Consider the following 22,517-nt stretch of genomic DNA (forward strand, 5'->3'; position numbering starts at 1 on the left):
GAGGAGTCACAGTGGATGTAATTTCTCCCTCATAGCCTCCAAAATGTACGAAAAAGGTTTCCATCTGATTTCAGAGCTTTTTTAAAAAACACTCCACAAGTCTTCCATCTAAAACTCATCCTCTCCCTCTTCTAAAGTCACCTATGATGTCCCCGGAGGTCAGGAAACAGTTTTTGGCATCTCACAGAAGAGTGAGGATAAATGTACAGACATTTCATCCAGGTTCAGATCATTCACCACCAGGCATGAAGATGCATTTCTGCTTTGGACAATCCAGCAGCATCCCCTCCCTCGAGTTAGGGACTGAAGACAGAGCACGGTGCTGGGACCTCCCCTTTGTGCTGCAGGAGCCACACTGAGGGAACATCACTGGATTTAGTGCAGCCTGGGGGCAGCAAGAGAAGAATCAGCCCTGGGGGCTTGTGATGGCAGAAGGTGGCCCCCAAGTGACCAAAGTGAATCTTTTTACTGATATTATGTGGGTATTATTAAGAGGGGTTTTTGCTGACCATTAACGCTGTTGTGCAGCTGCAGAAACAAAGGACTCAGTAGCAAGTGGAAGTTAAAAGAAAAAACAAAACAAAAACAAAACAAAAAACCAACAACACAAAACCAAAAGATAGACTCATGGAATGATTGGGTTGGAAGGGAATTTGGAGATTACTTAGTTCCCTGCCATGGGCAGGGACACCTTCCATGATCCCAGATTGCCTCAAGCCCCATCCAGCCTGGCCTTGGACCCTTCCAGGGATGGGACAGCCACATCTGGCTGCTCTCTGTGACAGGGTCTCCACATCTGGCTGCTCTCTGTGCCAGGGTCTCCCACCTTCCCAGGGTGCCTGATTTAAATGATGACATTGAAATCAGGCAGCAGTGGCACAGGCAGAGCCCTTCCCCTGGAACCACCTCCCAGTTTGCCCTGTGCCCACCAGTGCCATGTCCCAGCTTCTCCAGCCCCCCAAAGGCTGCCCTGCACTCACCAAACTCTGTCTGAGTCCCAGGGTAGATGATCCTGAAGACATAATCCGTGGCTTCATCATCTTCCTTGTCAGATGCGGACTCAGAGGAGCCCTGGGGGCTTCTCTTCTTCAGTTTGGGGAACACCTTTCCCTGGGGAGCAGAACCTGCCCTTCACCAGCCACCCAGGTCCAACCATTCCCTTCCCAAGCTCCTGCCCCACCTGCTTTGCTATATCTGCACATTCCCTGGATCAAGTTTCCAGTGGCAGGTGACTCCATAACCCTGCTGGGCACAGGGTAAGTACAGCCCAGAGAGCCAAACCCTCATGGGCAGCCCTCCCACAGCTTTCCAGAAGGGTCTGTTTAGCTTGGCATGAGCTAAACCCAACCACCATGTTTTAATATTAATTAATTGAATGTATTAATTTGGGGAGGGGATTAATTCAAACACAGCAGCCACTAATGCCAGGCAGAGAGTCCCAGCAGGAAGAGGCACCCACCTTTCCCCGCTGTGACCAGAGGGGTGGGTCCAGCTGCCCGTGGGGCAGGAGGCCATTCTCCAGGCAGGACAGGAACTGCAGCAAGTGTCCTCCACGGGGGAAGCGCAGAGGTGGCCTCTGGATGCCATCCTGGCTCACCAGGACAACCGTGCCACCACTGTCTACTGCTGGCAACAGCGAGAGCAGACACAGCCATCAGTGAGGGAAACGGTGCAGCCATGATATTTTCTGAAAAATCCTTCCCTTAGGATTTTTTTCTCCTGAGAAGCTGAGAGGCCTCAGGAACAAAATGTGAACAATGGTTATCTGCTGCTGTGCAATGCAACAGGTGCATCTGGGATTGGGCTCATGTGGTTGTTTCTAATTAATGGCCAATCACAGCCCAGCTGGCTCAGACTCTCTGTCTGAGTCACAAGCCTTTGTTATCATTATTTCTTTTTCTATTCTTAGCTAGCCTTGTGATGAAACCCTTTCTTCTATTCTTTTAGTACAGTTTTAATATAATATATATCATAAAATAATAAATCAAGCCTTCTGAAACATGGAGTCAGATCCTCGTCTCTTCCCTCATCCTCGGACCCCTGTGAACACGGTCACAAAACAGCACAGGCAAGAAAGCTCAGGGAATAGAAAATAAGGACTTTCTCCTTGGTGTGGATTCTTCTCTAACTCCATGGTAAGACAGACCCTGGAAAAGTCTTGCTGGGATCGCCCCCTTGGAGCACTCCCAGCCAAGCACCACTGTGGTGGTGTTCACAGGGGTCTTAGGATGAGGGAAGAGATGAGAACATTGACTCCATGTTTTAGAAGGCTGATTTATTATTTTATGATATATATTACATTAAAACTATACTAAAAGAATAGAAGAAAGGATTTCTTCAGAAGGCTAGCTAAGAATAGAAAAAGGAAGAATGATAACAAAGGCTTGTGGCTCAGACTCTCTGTCTGAGCCAGCTGGGCTGTGATTGGCCATTAATTAGAAACAACCACATGAGACCAATCCCAGATGCACCTGTTGCATTTTACAGCAGCAGATAATTATTGTTTATATTTTGCTTCTGAGGCTTCTCAGGAGAAAAAAATCCTAAGGAAAGGATTTTTCATAAAACATGTCTGTGACACACCACAGCCAGGAGCAGGGGAAAGACTTTTCTAGAAGCACTTAAATCACAGTGACCACCCAGAGCTCTGGGAACTGCCCTGGAGCCACAACAGAACTATGTCCCAGAGGTAAGGGATCAAGTGCCAGGTGACAGAGCCCCCAGCAGCCCCAGGTGTGGCCTTACCCTGCTGGTGGCAGTGCAGGTACACGATCTCCTCCAGGCGAATGGTCATGGCATAGTCCCAGTACACGCTGCAACAGAGGGACAGAGAAGCTGTGAGCCTCCAGGGTGAGAGAGGCTCTGCTGCTGCTCACAGCAGCACCAAACCCTGCTCCTCACCCCCGGGCAGCAGCCAAAGCCACAGAAAGGGTGAGATCCCAGAGCAGTGATGCCAGCCTGATGAGTGACAACATGCCTCCAGAGCCAGGAACTGTCCCTGCCACCTCAGCTCAGCCAGGCCAGTCCTGTCCTGCCTGCCCTGGGTGGTTCCTCTGCCCTCACACTGTTCCCAGACACAGGAAATGTGCCCATGGATCCTGGCAACTGCAGGGAGGGACTGGAGCCCTGCAGAGCTGAGCACTCTCCTCTGAGCATCCCAAGAATCCCTCAGGACCATCCCAAGCATCCCTCAGGAAATGTGCAGTGAGGTCCAAGACTGGGCTGCTGCTCTGCCCCAGGGAGGGGGAATAAACCCTCACAATTTGTGGGGTTTTTCAGAGCTCACAACAGATTTGGTCTCAGCTGCTTCTGTTCAAGAACTGTCTCAGCACAGGCACCTCGAGGTGTCTGAGCAGATCTAGAACATGCTGGAGAGCTGGTGGCCACCAGAGAGAGCAGAGAGGAAGGGTTTCATTCCTGTGGAGAGCCCAGCACTGCTGTCCAAGGGTGTCAGCACTCAATCACATCCCACTGCTTTGCAACAAAGCAAATTTCCAGATTCTGAGCAGCAGCAGCTTCTGCCACTTTGTAAAAATAGTGCTTAAATAGCATTAAAAACAGCTCGTGAAGGACAGGAAGGTGTGCAAGAGTGACTCCCTGTACAGTCATACTCACTGTGCCATCTGCCTCCTCTCTTCCTTGGTCACGTCTTGACACTGGGAATTTTTAGAGCTTAGGCTGATGCCCAAGGCAAGAACTCAGAAAAGGAGTGTAGAGATGAAAACAGATTTTAGGGGAGGGTACCAGGCTCAACTGAAGGGCCCAGGGGCCAAGAAGAAAAGGGAGATGAAAAGTACACAGGTAAACAAAAAACTACAGCTGACAATGAATGAAACTGAGACCAAGTTCTGCTGAAGATCTCCAGTTTAAAGCATCAACATCCTAAACACTCCCACTTTCCTGGAGCCAGGAGAAACCTGGGAGCACAGTGTGCCAGGAGGGAGGGAGAGCATTCCCCTCAAAAAAATCCCCCAGGGCAACAAACAAAACCACTCTGTGTGCTTTGGAACAAGCCCCACTCCCTCTCTGAGCACTTCCCAGCAGACACATCTCACACCACCTCCTGCCACCCTCTCCCTGCCTCCTTCCCATTACAGGCTCAAGGGTGATGGTGTTTCTCTGGGAAAACAGTGATGGCTTTGCATCCCAGATGCAAGCTCTGACCCAGGGGAACACTTTCCCCCACAGTCACCTCTTCTCATAGTCCAGGTCCCCCACGGAGCCGTTCATCAGCTGGTTGGGGGTCCACTTCAGTGCCATGATGTCAGCAGTCTGGTGAAGGGACAGGTACCCTGGGATTGCCTCCATGTCATCTCGCTGGGAGGAGAAACACAGTGACACACTGAGCTGGAACAAGCACAAAGCCCCGGAGCCCATTTGTGGCCCCTCACACAGCCCTGCCCACCCAGCCACAACCAGGGAGGAACCCACTGTGTCCCTGGAAAACCTCCCAGCACAGACTCCAGGACACCTCAAGGCCTTGGAAAAGGGCTGAGAGCAATTTCCCAGCAAGGAAAACCTAATAGCTCTAACTAAAAGCAGTTTGCACTTCATTTATTTGACTACAAGAAGCAGGAGGGGACAGGAGGAGGAGTTTGGTGGCAAAGAACAGGCAGGGAGAGGAGCCTGTGTTTCCACCCAGGCTGGAGCAGAGCTCTTCCATCACCAAAACCTCCACAAACACAGCCCACTCACTGCCCTCCCAGATGGAAAATGTGCTTTTCTGCATCTGTTTGGGACAGAACAAGGTGCTGCTGGGCAGAGCAGAGTTTCCAAGCCCAGCAGGACTCACCGGCTGCACCAGGACGTTGTTCTTGCCGTACAGGAGCGTGGCTCTGGAATTCTGGTGCAGGGACTCCACATAGTCCCTGGCAGACAGGGATGGCCTGTCATCCATGCTGCCACTGGAATGTCTTTTCTGAATCTGCAAGAGACACACTCACAAATGTGAGGTGAGCACAGACACCCTCTGGCTTCCCAAAAGCTTCCTTTGAACCTCACTCCCTCCTCACTTATGAGAGTCACTACTGGAAGTCTTTCCCTCAGGGTCCTTTAAGGGGATTCCTGACTCTGTCCAAGCTCAGAGAAGCCCCAGGAGTGAATTTTGTTTGCAATGCACAGAGCAGTTTCAGCTTTTGGTTCATACACGATGATCCCAGGGACACAGACCCTGGCATGCAGTGCCAAGAGGGGCTGGCATGCCAGTGCTCTCCATGGGCCACATTCCCAGCACCTCTACCTCAAAGACTTCCCTCATCAGAGGGCTCCAGAGGCCTTTCCAAGCAAAGGGAGCCCAGATGTGTGGATGTGGGAGGAGCAGACAGGTTTTTCCCCCACTCACACAGAGCGCTGGGCGTTTGGTGGGCGAGTCCTGGCGGCAGTGGGAGCTGTGGATCCTGTGCCTCTGGACCAGCTCATCTGCAGAGGGGTCTGTCCAGAAGTGGTCAGCAGTCTTCATCTTGGTGTATTCCAGTGCACAGGGCCCCACTGTGGAGAGGAACGCCCCAAACATAAGGGAACCATCCTTGATCCCACGGCCGCGGTCACCTCCCAGATCTGCAGATCACAGATTTGGGAGCATGGGTTTGGAAAGCAAGGAGGGAAAGCAAATAAAGCAAGGGTTACCCAATAAAGATGCTAGAATTGGCCCATCCACAGGATCCATCAGGAGAGCTTCCTTCTCATAGTACTTACTAGAAGAAATAAAGGACAGCAGAATGCTGGAGCACTGCCAAGTTACAGACAGTGGTTTAAATCCCCACCATGCCCTTCTCTTTCTGTATCACCCCTTGATGGGGAGAGGGCAAGAAGCCTTAAACAGGCTGAGAAATTCCTGGGGAGCAGCAACCCTCCTGCAGCACACTGCAAGCATCACCATCTCCTAACTAACCTGTCCCAGCACAGCATGCAGATCCCAGAAGACAAGGACAACGCAGCCCTGACAACCCAGCCATCACCAGGGCCAGTGTGGCCTGTCTGTATTTTAAGGAGTGCACAGTGGTCACCAGCAGCAGGGCATCCACCAGAGTCCCACTGAGTGACACACCTGGCCTGTGCCATGCAGGGACTTCCCTGTCCCCTGTGGACACAGGTGTTCCCCAGCCAGCAACACCCCCAGCGCCATGGGCAGGACATGGGTGGGCTGTGCCAGTGCTCACCTGCTGTTCTCCACCAGGTAGTGCACGATTTTATCCAGGACCTTTTCGAAGAGGGCTGTGCGGATCCAGAGGTGCCGGATGGCCTGAGGAGACAGGTTGGGCAGCTTCGGCACCTTGCGCACGTTCTCTGGGACCCCCTGGGCTTGGTTTCTCCTTTAGAGGTACAAGACAAGAGACAACAACACCACAGGCTCACCCCTGAACTCTGAGGGAGCCCAGGGCACCCCTGCCACCAGGGGTTTGGGGGTGTTGACTGTGTCGGCTGGGGGATCCCAGGGAATTTCCTGGGACAGAGCTCTGGAGGTTCTTCCTGTCCCAATCCCATCCCCTGCTCCAGAGGGGCCACACCTGCATTTGAAACCACATCACCAAATCAGTTCCCCACTGTAAAGACAATCCCAGAACTCTGCTCTCCCTCAGCACAGCCCTGCAGCCCACACACATTTCCACGGCTGAGCTCACAGGCAGAGCAGCTCATCCTAGGACAGTTTAAAATTCCTGCCCTCAGGTAGCTGCTGCATCCATCTCCCTGCTAATTGTCCAAGGATGAGTAATCCTCTCCCAAACAGCAGCTGAATTACTGCAGCTTCCAGCCCTGCACACTGAGACAGGCCAAACGTGGTTCCAGCTTGGTGAACTGGTCCATAAACTGTGACAGCTCAGGAGCAGCATGCTCAGCTGTGCCTGAAGCACCAGACCTGAGGCAGAGAGACTTAAAACTTGTCCACCCCTGCTTAAACCACAACCACAACTCAGCCTCCTAGAACATCAACCAGTTTGGTCAAGATATAAAAAACCCAGGAGAGAAGACTGAAGGAGCAATTCCTGCTGTCGAGGCTCAAGTTGGACCCAAACCACACTTCCCAGCCCGAAACCCAAGTGAGCAGAGAGGACTGGCAGCCACGCTGGTGCCTTACGCGTTCTCAATGAGCTGCTCCAGGTCCTGCACCTTCCTGCAGAGCTCCTCTGCCAGGGGGAAGCTCTTGCCCACCTTCATGAAGAGCGCTGCGATCTTGTTGCTGCGCAGGAACCCGGCCGCCCTCCGCTTCAGCCCGAACAGCACACAGCATTCCACGGCGGCTGCGGAGAGCACAGGGCCTCAGGATCAGGATATTCCCACTTGGAAGGAGCCACAGGGGTCACCCAGTCCAGCTCTTTGAGGGATTGGCCCATCAGTGGAACACACAGAGTTATAGCACTACGCAATCTTGGCTTTGGTAGCACCGTGCTCTACCCAATTCAGCCAGCTCGGGGTCTCTGCAGCACCTTCCCTATGGAGCCAGGCTGAGAGAGGTGGGGCTGTTCAGCGTGGGGAAGAGCAGATTGTGTGGAGACCTCACAGCAACCCCCAGGATCTGAGGGGATTACAAGGAATCCAGAAAGGGACTGTTCATCAGGAGCCCTCCTACTAGACCAGGTTGCTCTAAGCCACATCCAGCCTGTCCTTGAACACTTCCATGGATGGAACCTCCTAAAACTCATCAGACAGTAGGCAGAGACATCCCCACCTTGCCTTCAGGAAATTGTAATCCTATCCCACATGGGAATTAACAACAAGCACTACAGCTCCTCCAGGCAGGAGGGCAAACAGGCTGACACTCTTCTTTTTGTGGTTTTTTTTTTTTGTGGTTTCTTGTGGATTGTGGAGAAACCAGCATCTCCCTGATGTTTTCCCTTCAGCCCAGTCTGAGAGATGGGCACAGCTGGAACAGGAGGTTTCACTCCCTGTGCTGGGATGGTGCAAGTCGGGAGGAGAAAACTCAGGAGCAAGGACAGGCACCCTGAAGGTTTCTAAAGCAGCACAGGAAATGGGGCAACTTTCCCCAAAAAACCTTAATGTTCATACAAACATTTTCCTGAAAAGCTGAAAGGAACAAAGACCCTGGGGATAAACCACAGGCAGTGCCAGCAGCTCAGTCTGGCTTTGGGGACTCCACTGGCACTCGGGGACACAGGGACTCATTAAGCCCCTGTGGAAGGCTGTGCCTGACTCCATGTCCTGAACTGTGCCCAGAGGCACTCACCAAACCCCAGTGAGTGCCCAGACAGCCCCAGACACCTTCCCTGCCCTGCCAGGGGCAGCAGGGATCCCAGGAATCAGCCATGACTCCACAGAAAGGCACACACACACACACAGGCTCAGCCAGCAGCTCGTTCCCAAAGCCCCCTGGGAAGGCTCAGGATGGATATCTGGTGCCAAACACAGGCTGATTAAACAGGCTGATCAAAGCACTGGAAAATCACACAGACCCACAGTGCTCAGGCCCTTGATGCAGGTCTGACAAGGAAGGAGTTCTGCTCCCTCCTCCCTGGGAAGCCAGCGCTGCTGAGCTGAGCCTGGACGCTGCTTCCCCTCCTGCCTGGAAAGGCACACTTCCCTACAGCTGAACAACTCCACGGAGACATGGAAAAAGGCATTCCTGCAGCCCCATCTCAGCAGCTCCCAGGCTGGGAGAGGCTCATTATCCTGCCCTGATCCATGCCTGAGCTCAGTGCCCAGCAGCAGCACCCGAGGGGGGGTGAGAACAACAAGAGATTTGGGCCAGCCCAGCCCTGCTGACCCCCAGCAGCCAGGCAGAGCCACTGCACGGACATCTGGCTTTGAAACCAGCCCCTGCACAAGCCCTCCCAAAGCCCAGAGGGCTTCATCTGCCCCAGGATTATGTGCAGCCACAAATAAAATAAACCCCACAAAATAAACCCCAAACTGCTCCATGGCTTTGCCAGAAAAGCCAACACCTCCCTCATGTGTCCTATGCTCCATGGCTGAAATGCAAGTGACAAACAGCCCCACCTGCCTGGGACTGCACCCAGGGGTGCCCATTTGGAGTGCCCAGCTCAGGCTGGTGCTGAAAGCTCAGGTACCCACGAGGGGTGAGCAGCCAGGGCTGCTCCTGCTGCACTCCCAAGAAAGGGAGCTCCCAGTGCCACCAGTTCCATTCCAAATTCCCAGCAGACAAATGGGAGCACTGGTGCTCCCTCACTGTGCTCAGGTCACAGGCAGCACATCCCAGCTCCTGCCAGGCAGGGAGAAATCTCAGCTCCTGCCAGGCCTCTGGCACAGAGCACCAAGACAGAGCTGTCAGCAGCATCTGTTCCCAGTGCCAGATCTGAACCCATGCAAAACACCTCTCCTGCTGGCAAACTACAGGGAAATGTGCTGCTTCCACAGGAAAAACTCTCCCCATGCTCTAGTAAATCCAGGGGCGATGGCAGGATTTTTAACTAGGATGAGTTTTGGAGCTCAGTTTTGTCAGCACTGCAAAGAGATTCTCCTCACCCCTCAGGATATAACTTAGAGCAGAGCCAGGATATCCAGGATATAATCTATGGTGCATCAGCTACACCCAGCTAAGGGGGAAGCTTTGACTCCTGGCAAAAGACTGAAAATATTCCTGAGCTGCCCAGAGCTCTGACATGATCCAAACCCCTGGGGCTGAGCAGCCCTGGCTGACGTGGGCACCAAACCCTGGGCTCCCCATCAGCCTCCCAGGGCAGCCTGGGTGTGACAGATGCCAGCTCGTGTTTGTCTGCTCCAAAACCCCCCCTGCCAGACCCCTGGCTCCATCCCCAGGGGTTTGTGCTGTGCAGAGGGCTCTGCTGGGAAGGGAAGGCAAGGCAAGGCAGCTGTCTCCAGGGAAAAGGGCAGCTCTGGCAGCCAGAGCCAGGCTTGCAGCACACTCTGCTTGGCAGGGAAAGAGGTTATTTATGAGAGGTTATTTATCACCCAGCTCCTGGAGAGCCACAGCACTGGGGAAGGTGAAGGATGGAGATGCTCCATTCCAGCAGATGGAAAGCAGGAGGGGGACACCAGGAAGCAGGGAAATGCAGCAGCACCTTAAGAGGCCAGAAGGGAAGCAAGGAGCCCTTGGTGCCTGCATGCCTCAGCTCCCTGCCACAGGGGCCTATAAATAATGGCAGTTTGAGGAGCCTCGTGCTGCACAGAAAAGCAGGGAATGAGTCACACCTGGAGGTCTGCTCTGCTCTTTCAAAGCCACACAGGGGCCAGGGGCTGGGAACAGGCTCCTGGGTGTCTGATGTGAGGCTCCAGCAGGAAAGGAGTAAGCCCACTGTCCTTTCTGTCACAGACATCTTTCATGGAAAATCCTTTCCTTAGGATTTTTCCTCCTGAGAAGCTGAGAGGCCTCAAGAACAAAATGTAAACAATGGTTATCTGCTGCTGTGGAATGCAACAGGTGCATCTGGGATTGGTCTCATGTGGTTGTTTCTAATTAATGGCCAATCACAGCCCAGCTGGCTCGGACTTTCTGTCCGAGCCACAAACCTTTGTTATCATTCCTTCTTATTCTATTCTTAGCTAGCCTTCTGATGAAATCCTTTCTTCTATTATTTTAGTATAGTTTTAATGTAATATATATCATAAAATAATAAATCAAGCCTTCTAAAACATGGAGTCGGATCCTCATCTCTTTCTCTTCCCTCGTCCTGAGACCCCTGTGAACACAGTCACACCTTTCCATAAACCCCTATTCCATAACAGCAAAGAAAAGATTTGGACTTGACAGACTTTCAGCTGGATCAATTCTCAAGGGAATTTAAAAATAAAACATTGTTTCTAGTCCTTCCTCACTGCCAGCATCCCTCCCTCTTTTGACACATCCCTGTATATTTTAAGCACAAAGACCTCAGGGATTGTGACCTCTGCCAGAACAATCCATCCTCTGGCATTCCCCATTCCCCCAGCCCAAGGTCCTGGAGCTGGAGTGGGTTCCCAGGAGTGGCAGAGCACCAAAACCCCCAGTCCAGGCCAGCACAGGAGACTCACCACAAAAGGAGATGATGTGGCTGCTGTCCTCATGCACAAACTTCCTCGTCACAGCCTCCTCCATGATCTGCTTCACCTGCAGGACAGAGGCACTCAGGGAAAACATGGAATTTCAGCCATGGACCTGCAGTGGGGTGGGTGGACAGGAGCCTCCTCTGCTCCCAGGTTATTCCAATGGCACAGGAGAGCTCACAGAGGGTTGGTGCAGCTCTGCCTGCTGAGCATCACCACTACTTCAAAAAGTCAGGAATAAATAAGAATTGTTTCATTTTCTGAGAAACTTCACAGTAAGAAAACGAAGAGCCAAGAATTAACTGAGGGAACTGAGCATCACTTAGATAAATAAATCTAATCATCTAATAAAGGTACCTAAATCTCATATTTAAGGTTTTTACAGCCTTGTTCTGTTCTCTCATTCTGCTTGACAAATTTCCTGTGACACAGCTGTCCCAAATGACTGCAGCTCTCCATCAGTGCCTAACTCAGTGATCACCTGGTGCCAGCTGTGCCCAGGAATCCCATCTGCAGGGCAGTGCCAGCAGCTCTGCCCTCCCTGACTCACAGCTGGCACTCAGCTGACCCAGGGGGAGCTGTCACTTAGTGCTCACCAGGGCCACCATTAGGGGGACAAAAACAAAGAGGACCCCGCACAGAATTGCTGCAGGGAGCAGACAGGAGGTCAGAGCCAGCAGGCTCAGGGTCTGGCAGCAGGGGGGTGACCTCCATCCCCAGCTGTCACCCTCCCTAATCCTGCTGCAGGCAGCCAGAGCCCAGCTCAATCTTTGCTCCTTAAACATTCCCTTGCCAACCACTTTTCCCTTCAAACACAGCTGCCAGCATGCCTGGATGTCATCTTCCAGTGCCTCTGCAACATCTTGGTTTTGGAAAACACAGGGGGAAGTGTTGCCAGCACAGAGAGCACAGAGCTGAGGGTGTGAAGGAAGCTCTGCTGAGCAAGGTGCTCTCCCTGAGGGCACAGGGGAACACAGCAGGTCAAGACTTGGCCAAGCAAACCTTGGCATGAATGAAAGACCTTTAATGGCATCATTTGGGGAATTAAACTCCTCTGCAAGGTGTAATCAAGGGCAGTTATGCACGGCTGACAGCTCCATAAAGGAAATCCTGAGCATGGATTAAGAGCAGAGGCCTCTGTGAGCCAAGAGCTGCTCTGTCAGAGGCACCAGGTGAGATCCCAGCACTGCTCCCTGCCTGGTGACTAACAGAGCCCTGAGACTTCCCTGGATGCCAGCAGCTGAGGATGAGCTGGCACTGAGTCAGGAACTCACAGCAAGGAATGTCACTGAGACGCGGAGCTTGGGACTGGAGGTGCCTCAGAGCACTGGGGGATTCCTCATGGTCCAGCTCCTGCACCTCCCACACCCCAGCCCTGTGCTCAGGGCAGTGATTCCACCTGCAGGAACACCCCAAGGACCAGGATAAAGCTCCACCTTCCACCTCAGTGCTCTACTGTGTCCTAAAACCGCAGCTGCCCCTGGTCAGGGCTCCTCCTGGTGCTCCTTCACTCCTCATCTCCCACCTTCAGGTTTCTCCTGGTGCTCCTTCATTCCTCATCTCCCACCTTCAGGTTTCTCCTGGTGCTCCTTCACTCCTCATCTCCCACCTTCAGGTTTCTCCTGGTGCTCCTTCATTCCTCATCTCCCACCTTCAGGTTTCTCCTGGTGCTCCTTCACTCCTCATCTCCCACCTTCAGTTTCCCCCTGGTCCCAGAGCCTCACCTGGGCACCAGGGAAGGGGCAGCTGCATCCTCACTGAGGGTTCTTGCTCCAGCACCATTTCATTTTACACTTTACAGCAACAGAAACAGGGACAGAGCCAGCCCCAGCAAGAGCAGAGGAGCCTCTGTCTCCCCACACATCCCCAGGCCTTGGAGCAGGGATGGGGAGCAGCACACACCTCCATGTGTCCACCACGTGCTGCCCCTCTCCCTCCACCTGGGATTCCCACCAGAGATATTCTGGCATCCTGCCCAGCCCAGGAGCCATCACAGACACATCTTTTATGGAAAATCCTTTCCTTAGGGTTTTTCCTCCTGAGAAGCTGAGAGGCCTCAGGAACAAAATGTAAACAATGGTTATCTGCTGCTGTGGAATGCAACAGGTGCATCTGGGATTGGTCTCATGTGGTTGTTTCTAATTAATGGCCAATCACAGCCCAGCTGTTTCAGACTCTCTGAGAGTCACAAGATATTATTATTATTATTCCTTTCCTCTTCTATTCCTTGCAAGCCTTCTGATGAAATCCTTTCTTCTATTATTTTAGTACAGTTTTAATATAATAAAATTCATATAAATAAATATATATTATATATATATAATAAATATATATATTATATAATGTATATATTATATATTATAAATATATAATATATATATAATAAATATAAAAATTCATATAAAATATCATAAAATAATAAACCAGCCTTCTGAAACATGGAGTCAGATCCTCGTCTCTTCCCTCGCCCTGGGACCCCTGCAAACACCACCACAGGGGCCCTCAGGGATTCCCTGAAATTTGGCTGAGCCACCCTTGTCCAGATGGCTCCTGACCCTCACCCAGCAGGACTCAGCCCTTCTCTCTCACACACAGATATTAAATGTACACTCGTGGCAGCACTGGTGGTGTCAGCATTTTAAACCCCCCACACAAAATACACCTGAAAATCAATTTGCAGAGTTATGTCTTTACCAGCTTCTGATCCAGTCAGGAAATACTGGAATATAAGGAGTATATTCAAATATTTGGTTGAAATTTCAGTACATTGACACAATGCCTGCGGGGCAGTGACCATCTGTCTGTCCAGGGCCTGGGGACCATCCAGGACAGCAGGACAAAGCTCTGAGTGGGCATTTCAGTGCCAACACAGCACAAACCACCTGCATGCTCGAGGCACAAACAAAACACCTTCCAAGAGACACAGTTTAGTGGAAAATTACTCATTAAAGGTAAAAAAAACCAAAATTTGCACTGCATTGACTGAGGTTGGAACACTAAAAATAAACCAAGTCTAAAGGACTGGAAGTGGAAAGGGCAGCAAGGGCACTCACCTGGTGTGTGACAAACACAAACACCAGCACAGACAGACAGGCACGGCCTTGTAACACAGAACAAGGGAGATCTTGGAATCCTGGAATGGGCTGGGTGGGAAAGGAAAAGCTCATCCCATCTCATCCCATGGGCAGGGACAGTTTCCACTAATTCAGGCTGCATCCAAGCTGGCCTTGGGCACTTCCAGGGAACAGAATCAACACTTCCAGGCAATGGAGCCGAGAGATCCCAACTTTCTCTACCTACCAAGAAAGTTTTCCAACAAAACCATCTTAAATTTGCCCAAACAGACACAGCTGGCACCTGTAGGACAGCTCAGAGCCAGAGAAGCCCAAAACTCCTGACAGATCTCCTGTGCTGCTGCCTGCAGACCCCAAAGGACTCTCCCACAGGCAGCTGGGATCTGCCAGGGGATTTTGACACCCCTTGGCTCCCTGCACAGAGCAGCCTTGAACAGCCTCTGAATGTGCTGCATTTTAATGCTAATTCTCAGACTGCAGCCAGAACAATCCCAGCAGATGAAGCTGCCCACTCTGGATCTCATGCCAGCCTAGAGAAATGAGATGTTTGCTCTTCTTTTATTAGAAAGGAAATTAGAACAGCAACTAATAATTTAGCTGTAGGTAAACTCGAGAGGAATATCATCAAGTATTCCACAACAGCACAAACAGCCCCCCTGGCTCCAGCTGGGAGCACAGGACAAATCCCCCTGGAAAGGGAAATCAAACCCTCACCTGTCCAACAACCCCAGCGAGGGATGAAGGATGAAGGTTTAGACCTCTCTGCTACAAAACTCCCAGGGACATTCATCATCCAAAGCCCAGCTTTGCTGTCACCCAGCCCTGCTGTCATTTACACTGCTGGAACAAGCCAAATATTATCACAGCCACAGCCACCACCGAGGTGCAGGGACCAGGAGCACACCAAAAACTGCAGGTTTGATTAGCCCAAGGCAATATTGACTCTCAACTGTTGTACCTGGTCAGATTTTTCCCTGCAGAACCTGTACCCTGGATCATTTGCAGTGTATTTTCCTGCCTCTTGCACAGCCTTGCACTGGCTATGAAGGCATTTCTGTGGATGCACAGCACCTCCTGTGTATTTGGCCATGCTCATAACTCTGTGAAATTGTTTACAGCAAGCCAGATGCAAACAGAGCCCCCAGGGAGATCCTTTTCCCAGTCCTGTTCCAGGGTCAAGCTCGCTCACGTTGCCACAGGCTGAGGGCAACTGTGGGGATGCTCCCGGCCACCAGATCCAGGAATGGGCCTGGCTGCCATAACCAGCACCAAAAAATGCCTGGATGAGCAAAAAATGTGGCACAGCAGCTCCACACTGGAGCCAAAGCAGTGGGAGAGCCTCCCATCCCATCCCATCCCCAAAGGATTTACAGCTAAAAATGGAGATGATGGAGATGATGGAGATGATGGAGATGATGGAGATGATGGAGATGATGGAGATGATGGAGATGATGGAGATGATGGAGATGATGGAGATGATGGAGATGATGGAGATGATGGAGATGATGGAGATGATGGAGATGATGGAGATGATGGAGATGATGGAGATGTCTCCTGCTCCCTCTGAACATCCATCTCTACACAGGGTGTCAGATCAGGTGGATGAGATGCTACAGGACCAGAGCCAGGAAGCTGCACTGCCTGGACCCCCTCAGAATCATGGAACTCATCACAGAATCATGGAGTTGTTTAGGTTGGAAGAGACCTCCATGATCACTGAGCCCAACCATTCACCCAGCACTTCCAGGTTCGCTGCTCCTGTTCAATCCACCTGGCCCAGGAGAACCAGCAAGCCCTCAAAAGCCATCAAACAAACAACAAAATCATTTAAAAAAACCCAAAACCACCCAATCCACCGATGGAAAGAGGCTTTAAACTTGATTTGCTTTCGTACATTTGCTTTTCAAATTCTTTTCCAAGCTGGAGCTTTCTCGTTCTCATCAGCGTTCTCATCACTGCTTTGATTATGTGTTTGAAGTTAATCCTTGCACTTAAAAAAAAAAAACAAACAACATTTTCCTTGTCAGTTTTGGTGCAATGTGGGCATTCCCTGCTGTGGTCTGAGCTCTCCTGTAACTGCTGCTCCCAACCAAGGTCTCTTTCCCCAGAAATCTCCCCAGGCAGCAGCTGCCCATGGAGCTCTGCAGCACTTCTCAGGTGCTACAAAAGGCTGGAGATCACTGAGATGCAACACAGGACATCCCCAGGCAGGGCTGTATCTGCAAGGACAGCCAGCCTCCCCTGCACTGCAGGGGGATATTTCCCAGCAGGAATGTGGGCCTGGTTCTGCTGGATGTACCAAAGGCGTCCCAGGCAAAGCAAGTGCAGAATCCCAGCTCAGGACACATTTCTCCAAACCCCAAGTCCTTCTGGTGCCCACAGCAATGTGCAGGGAATGCTGGATGGAAATCCTGGGCTATTTCACCACATTGCCTATGCTGGAGTCTGTCACCATCACATTTTCTGAAAAATCCTCTTTGCCCAGGATTCTTCTCCTGGGAAGCTGAGAAGCCTCAGAGAGAAATGAAAACAACAATTATCTGATTCACTTCTCCTGTGTTTTGCTGCTTTGGAATGTGGTTTGGAGATTGTTTATCCAACAGGTGATTGTTTCATTGGTTTCATGTGAATTGTTTTTACTTAATGACCAATCAGGGCCAGGTTGTGTCAGGACTCTGGAAGGAGTCACAAGTTTTTCATTATTACCCTTTAGCCTTCTGTCTGCATCCTTTCTCTATGCTTTAATATAGTTTAATATAGCATTCTTTAATATAATAGGGATCATAAAATAATAAAATAGCCTTCTAAGAACATGGAGTCAGATTCACCATTTCCCTCCCTTCGTCCCAGAAAATACCACAGGAGCTAAAGCCACTTTTCCAGCTACAGCAGAACTTCTTAGACTGAAACCTCTCACCAACCAGATTTATCTGCTCATTTGAAAATGAAATGTCAGCCTGTTGCCTATCTTGTTGCTACAATGCCCCTTTTCAGCAGCCTTGTTGATGAAATTCACATTTCAAACTTGGTGCTGCAGGTTTTTGTGCCTTACCACCTTCCTGATCTTGCCAGCAACAAACACCCTCATGATCCCAAAAGCAGGTGCCAGGCACTGTTCAGCACCACCCCAGCTGCAGCCACGCTCTGCCACTTCTCCAAGAGTTCACTGGCTGACCACTACAAAAAAAACCCCAATTAATTGTGCAGGGATCAGTTAAACCCCCCCAGCTGCAGGGCACAGGCAGAATTCACACCCAAACCCCAATTAATTGTGCAGAGATCAGTTAAACCCCCCCAGCTGCAGGGCACAGGCAGAATTCACACCCAAAACCCCAATTAATTGTGCAGGGATCAGTTAACCCCCCCCAGCTGCAGGGCACAGACACCATTTACACCCAGATTTATTTTGGTGGCCCCTGGCACGAGGGGACAGCACAGGGACAGCTCTGGTGGCACCAGGCACTTGCCTTGAGAGCCATTTGGCAGCTCCCTGTTCTTGCTGCCTCAGGAACATCGATCACCCTGCAGCCCACTGAGACCTCTGGCTTTTCTAAAAAGTCTTATTTCATTATTTATGACCACTTGCTGAATAAAAGATGGCACCTCCTGCAGCTGAGGGATCCTCCACGTGACACACAGGAGGGAATTCCAGGCCAGCCCTTCCCCAGGAACCACCTGTGCTCACAGCTGGGCACTGGGGTGAGGCTCCTGGGGGGGGATAAGGGAGGAGAAGAACTCGGAATATTCGTGCAGTTTGCTGGAAAATGAATTTAAAATACATTAATGGAAGGATCCATAATGCAACATTGCACCCTGGGGGGGACACAGGGGTGATCCCAGCCACGTGTGTTTGCTGAGAGTGTTTTGCAGCAGATTTTCCTCACAGAGCATCAACTTTTGGCCAAAAAAACCCCTGCTTGCATCACTAATTTAAGCTGCCTGAGCTCACGTTCTAGCTGGTGCTATTCCTGTTGTGCTTGTCAAAGGCACATTTCCACGCCATCTGTGGGCACTGCTTGCTGTAAATGCTCAATGCAGACATTTAAGGAAGCATTTGAGGCAAACTTTAGTCATTTCTGTGTTTCCAGCACACCCAGCCTCGAGGCTGGGCTCTGCTCTCACCACATCCCAAATTCCTTGTTTTTCCAAGCTGCTGATGGCACCCTGAGGAGTTCTTTGGATTCACTGGAACGTGGCAAAGGATGATGCTGAAACCAAGGGCGACTTCCAGCTCCCAAACTGCCCTGAATCTGTGCAAACCCAGGTATTTCCATGGCAACAGCCAGGATGCAGGGAGGGAGGAGGGCAGGGAATTTTGGCAGCAGAGGACAGAGGGTCCCCTGGCCCAGGGAAGGTGTGAGGAAGGGGGAAAGCAGCACAAAAGCTGCTCTGGGGATGGAGGCTCAAGGCAGGGGTTCCTGGAGCACGAGAGCTCTTGTGCACAGCCCTGCTTTTATCTCTGAGAGGAGAGGAAATGGTCCCCAGTGATCAGGGCTGCTCTTCAGAGCAGATCGATGCAGGCAATCGAGAAATGCTGCATTAAGGGCCCTCTGTTCTCTCCTGGTACAGAAATATCTGAAAAAGGCTGCCCTGGGTGCTTGAGAGACATCAGAGGGTCCCCTCTGCCAACAGCAGCTTTCATTACCAACCTGAAACTCATCATCCTCATCCTTATCTTGCCTGAACACTTTTGACAGCTACACAAAGGCCTTTTCCCTTTTTTTTTTTTTTTTAATAAACTGGCCTCGAGAGCACTTAAAGCTCTCAACATTAATTTTTCAAACCTTAGTAACATTAAATTAATTTACAATTTTCTACCCATCCAGAATGAAATAGCTGGCACCGATGCCTGCAATCTGATATTTTGGAATAGCAGGCACACAGAAAAAAAAACAAACCCAAGCTGCAAAAACACTGCTCTTACCAGTCATTTGTGTTATTTAGCCACAAACCAGGCAACATGGCTGCAAAGCAGGGGCTCCTCTGAAAGGGTGGGAGGAAGAGACTGACTGCTGTTCCCATGACACATGATGAAGGAATTAGTCAACAGCTACACAGTGACAACCATTCCAGCTACTGAAAAATAAACAATATATCTGGCAGAAGACAAGCAGGCTGTGGTCAACCCCAATATTTGAAACAACTCTAAGAACAGGTAGCAAAATATTCAATGCAGGTTCAACAGTTCCTGATGAGCAAAGACTCAGAGCTGCTTCCTGAGTGGCAAGTTAAACATAAACTAAGTTTGGTTGGGTTTTTTTGCAGAAGAAGGACCAAGATGACTGTTTGCTTTCACACACCACCCAGCTTTTCTCTCAGCTCACATTCCAGGGACACGTGTGCAGGTGGATTGCACAGGTAACAGCTGCTTCCCTTGCTCTGTGCCATGCAGCTGCCTGGAGGGGCTGAAAACAGAGCTCAGGACTCCCCAGGCAGAACAAAACTCGCAAAAGAAGGAGGAGAACAAGTTACAAGAAGAATATTTCTACTTGAAAACCCTCACCCCTCCAAACCTGGGCATTTCTGGGTTGGTAAAAAAACCTCATTCCACCTGATAAAAGCCCTAAAAAAATCAGAGAGTGTTGGTCATGATGCTCATCCTGCATAGCAGCACAGAGGATGCCTCACAGAGTCAGACTCCACTGCTTCCCTTGCAGCCTGCTGACAAACAGTCAATCCTGCAGCTCCCAGGCTTGGTTTGATTTATTATGGCCATATGGGCTCGGGGGGAGGAAGAAGATGGTGACAGATAACACAGCTCATCTCAACCTGCACATCCACTGCAGCACAGGACTGCTCCAGAACCCAGTCCTTAACCATGGCAACAGCCAAATAGTGAGGGCTGCTCAGTGCCCTGGCTAATTCCAGTTTATTGTTTGTGTCCCTGCTCAGATCAGACCTTCTTCCCAGTGTTTGTCTTCTCAGTTATGGCCCTGGGGTGACAGATGTGGCACAGCTCCCCAAGCACTGTCCCTGCTCTCAGCTGGGCTCACCTGCACTCAGGGAGCAAAACCAGGTGTGGCCTGGTGAAATGAGAATGATACAGCTCTAGAAAGGTTAAAATTCTGGGAGTGGGGGGGAAAAAAACCCCAAATTTCTGCACCTGGCCCTTTCTACTGCTCCTTGGAGTCTGCACAAGTTCCTGACTTAACCTGAGGTCAGCCTAGAAGAAGAAGAAGGAAAACCAAAAGCATGAGCAGAGGGGCACCAGAATGCCCCACCTGCTCCTGGTTTCAGGATGGTGCTGAATAATTAACCCCATAACCCACAGGATCATGTTTCCCCAGGTTTTTCATTCCCACCCGAGCACAGTGGGAATTCCACTCCATGGAGCCCCCTCGCCTGTGTGGCTGGGCACCCACAGCCCCCATTGCTGGACACAGCCCCTGCCCAAGCCCAGCACTTCCAGCGGGAGTGGCCGGCAAATCCCAAGGCAATGGCAACCACCTGGTGCCTGCAGGGAACCCACACCAACATCCTGAGCAACGGGATCACCAGCAAAAAGCCTCTGCTCTGTGTCAGCACCAAGGGGCTGCTGCACAGAGCCCAGAGAGTGACAAACCCAGCTCACAGCACCGTGGTGGCTCTGCACAGGGCAGGAGGGCTTTCCCCAGGCACCCTTCCCTCCCTCAAGCTTTCCCCACATTCACCAAACCCACACTATCTCCCCCAAAACCAGCAGAAGGGCAGGAACCAAGGCCAGCTCTGCTCCCTCAGGTACCAGCTCCCCTTTCCCCAGCCCTGGGAGCCAGCAAAGCCGGGCACTGAGGGCCAGCACAGGAGGGGCTCTGGGGGAAGCCAGGAGCAGCCCAGGCTCCCACCCTGCAGCAGCTGTCTCTGCGCTCGGGAGCTGCCACAGACAGCAATAATGAGATGGCAGCTCTATCCACAACGCTAAATAAATGTCATACCCTTTTCCTGGCTTAATAGCCGTTGCTGAGGCAACCAGTGGTATTCCTCAGCATAGGATTAAAGGTGGGAAGTGGTCGGGGTGGGCAGCGCTGTCACCCTCCCCAGACCCACCACCCACGGCTCCAAGCAGCGTCTCCCACTCCCTGTAAACCGGATAGCAGGATGCTCGTAACGCCAGAAACAAAACACAAACCCTCCTCCCTCCCTCCTCCCTCCGGCATCCCGGGAGGTGACCTGCGGGGACACAGCGTGGGCAGGACATGACAACAGCCCCCGGTGCCCCGGCACCGGGCAGGACTCGGCTCCGGGACTCGATGGACCGTGGGCTCGGCTGTGACACGCGGGATAAACACGGGCAGCTCCAGGCATAGAACAGCGCACAAACTGATAAGAGTTAAAGATGCCCGAGGAGGGGGAGCACGGCGAGATGCGGAACGCCATCCCCCCGCACCGGGCACACACATTTGGGCCCCCCCTTTTCCCCAGCAGCCGCTGCCCCCCGCCCTGCCCAGGAGCTGCGGGAAGGGCTCGTCCCATCCCCGCTCCCCAGGGAAGGATGCAGCGCCGGGACTCGCCCCTTTTCCCTGCGGAAAATCCCAAGTTGTGGCGCGCTCTGCCCCCAGCCAAAAGCGATTTCCCAAGGATTTTCCAAGGCACTGGCGCTGCAGGGATGCTCCTCCGCCCCCCCGGGACCCGCAACCGCGCCCGGCCGGGCTCTGGGCCCCGCTCCGGGTTGGTTTTTGGGGGGTCTGAACCCCACGGCAGCAGCAGCCGGAGCAGCGGATGCCACGGGCGGGCGGAACCGGGGCTCCCCCCGGGCAGAGCCGCCGCTCCCCGCGGGCACCGGGCCGGGGCTGCTCCCGGGGGTCCCGCACCCACCTCCTTCTTCACGGTGCGCAGCAGCCGCTGCCGGGTCTCCGCCTCTGCGGGGAGAAATGAGGAGAAGAGACCCGTTAGTGCTGCCCTGCCCTGCCCCGCTACCGCCGGTGCCCGGTCGCGGTCCCCGCCCGCCGTACCCGCCGGGGCCGCCGCCATGGCCGCGCTCGCTCCGCAGCGCCCGCAGACTGCCGGGCACCGGGCCGGGCCCGCACCGCCCCCCGCCCCGCCGGGGAGGGGCCGCGCCGCCGCCAATCCGCGACCGGCACCGGCACCCCGGGACCCCGGTACCGATGGGTCCGGTACCCCCGTACTCCCGGCACCCTGGGACTCGCAGCTCCGGTACCGATGGGTCCGGTACCCCGGTACTCCCGGCACCCCGGGACTCGCAGCTCCGGTACCGATGGGTCCGGTACCCCAGTACTCCCGGCACCCGCAGCTCCGGTACCCCGGTACTGATGGGTCCGGTACCCCCATACTCCCGGCACCCCGGGACTCGCAGCTCCGGTACCCCGGTACTGCCGGCACCCGTGGCTCCGGTACCCCGGTACTCCCGGCACCCCAGTACTCATGGCACCGGCACCCCGGTACTCTGGTACTGATGGGTCCGGTACGGTACCCCGGGACTCCCGGCACCCCGGTAATCCTGGCACCGGCACCCCGGTACGCCGGCACCCGCGGCTCCGGTACCCCGGTACT

At 52.6% G+C, this 22,517-nt stretch overlaps 1 protein-coding gene across 3 annotated transcripts in view; it reads right to left on the minus strand.

Annotated features, from left to right (window-relative positions):
- Positions 1–22,006, minus strand: part of SGSM1 (small G protein signaling modulator 1) — a 38,189-nt gene extending 16,183 nt beyond the window's left edge. For 2 of the 3 annotated variants that reach the window (XM_066561926.1, XM_066561927.1), the window contains exons 1-12: positions 21,959–22,006; positions 21,822–21,865; positions 10,945–11,020; positions 7,076–7,238; positions 6,159–6,311; positions 5,626–5,693; positions 5,342–5,487; positions 4,793–4,924; positions 4,193–4,317; positions 2,746–2,813; positions 1,460–1,623; positions 981–1,110 (exon numbers count right to left, since the gene is read on the minus strand). In XM_066561926.1, the coding sequence (XP_066418023.1) occupies positions 981–1,110; positions 1,460–1,623; positions 2,746–2,813; positions 4,193–4,317; positions 4,793–4,924; positions 5,342–5,487; positions 5,626–5,693; positions 6,159–6,311; positions 7,076–7,238; positions 10,945–11,020; positions 21,822–21,865; positions 21,959–21,977 (1,288 nt within the window). In that variant the 5' untranslated portion in view covers positions 21,978–22,006. Of the gene's footprint in view, positions 1–980; positions 1,111–1,459; positions 1,627–2,745; positions 2,814–4,192; positions 4,318–4,792; positions 4,925–5,341; positions 5,488–5,625; positions 5,694–6,158; positions 6,312–7,075; positions 7,239–10,944; positions 11,021–21,821; positions 21,866–21,958 lie in introns of all 3 variants that reach the window. The other variant, XM_066561925.1, reaches the window with a different exon arrangement.
- Positions 22,007–22,517: the final 511 nt, after the last annotated feature.

This window comes from Molothrus aeneus, chromosome 18 (genome assembly GCF_037042795.1).
Source record: "Molothrus aeneus isolate 106 chromosome 18, BPBGC_Maene_1.0, whole genome shotgun sequence".
Classification (NCBI taxonomy): Eukaryota; Metazoa; Chordata; class Aves; order Passeriformes; family Icteridae; genus Molothrus; species Molothrus aeneus.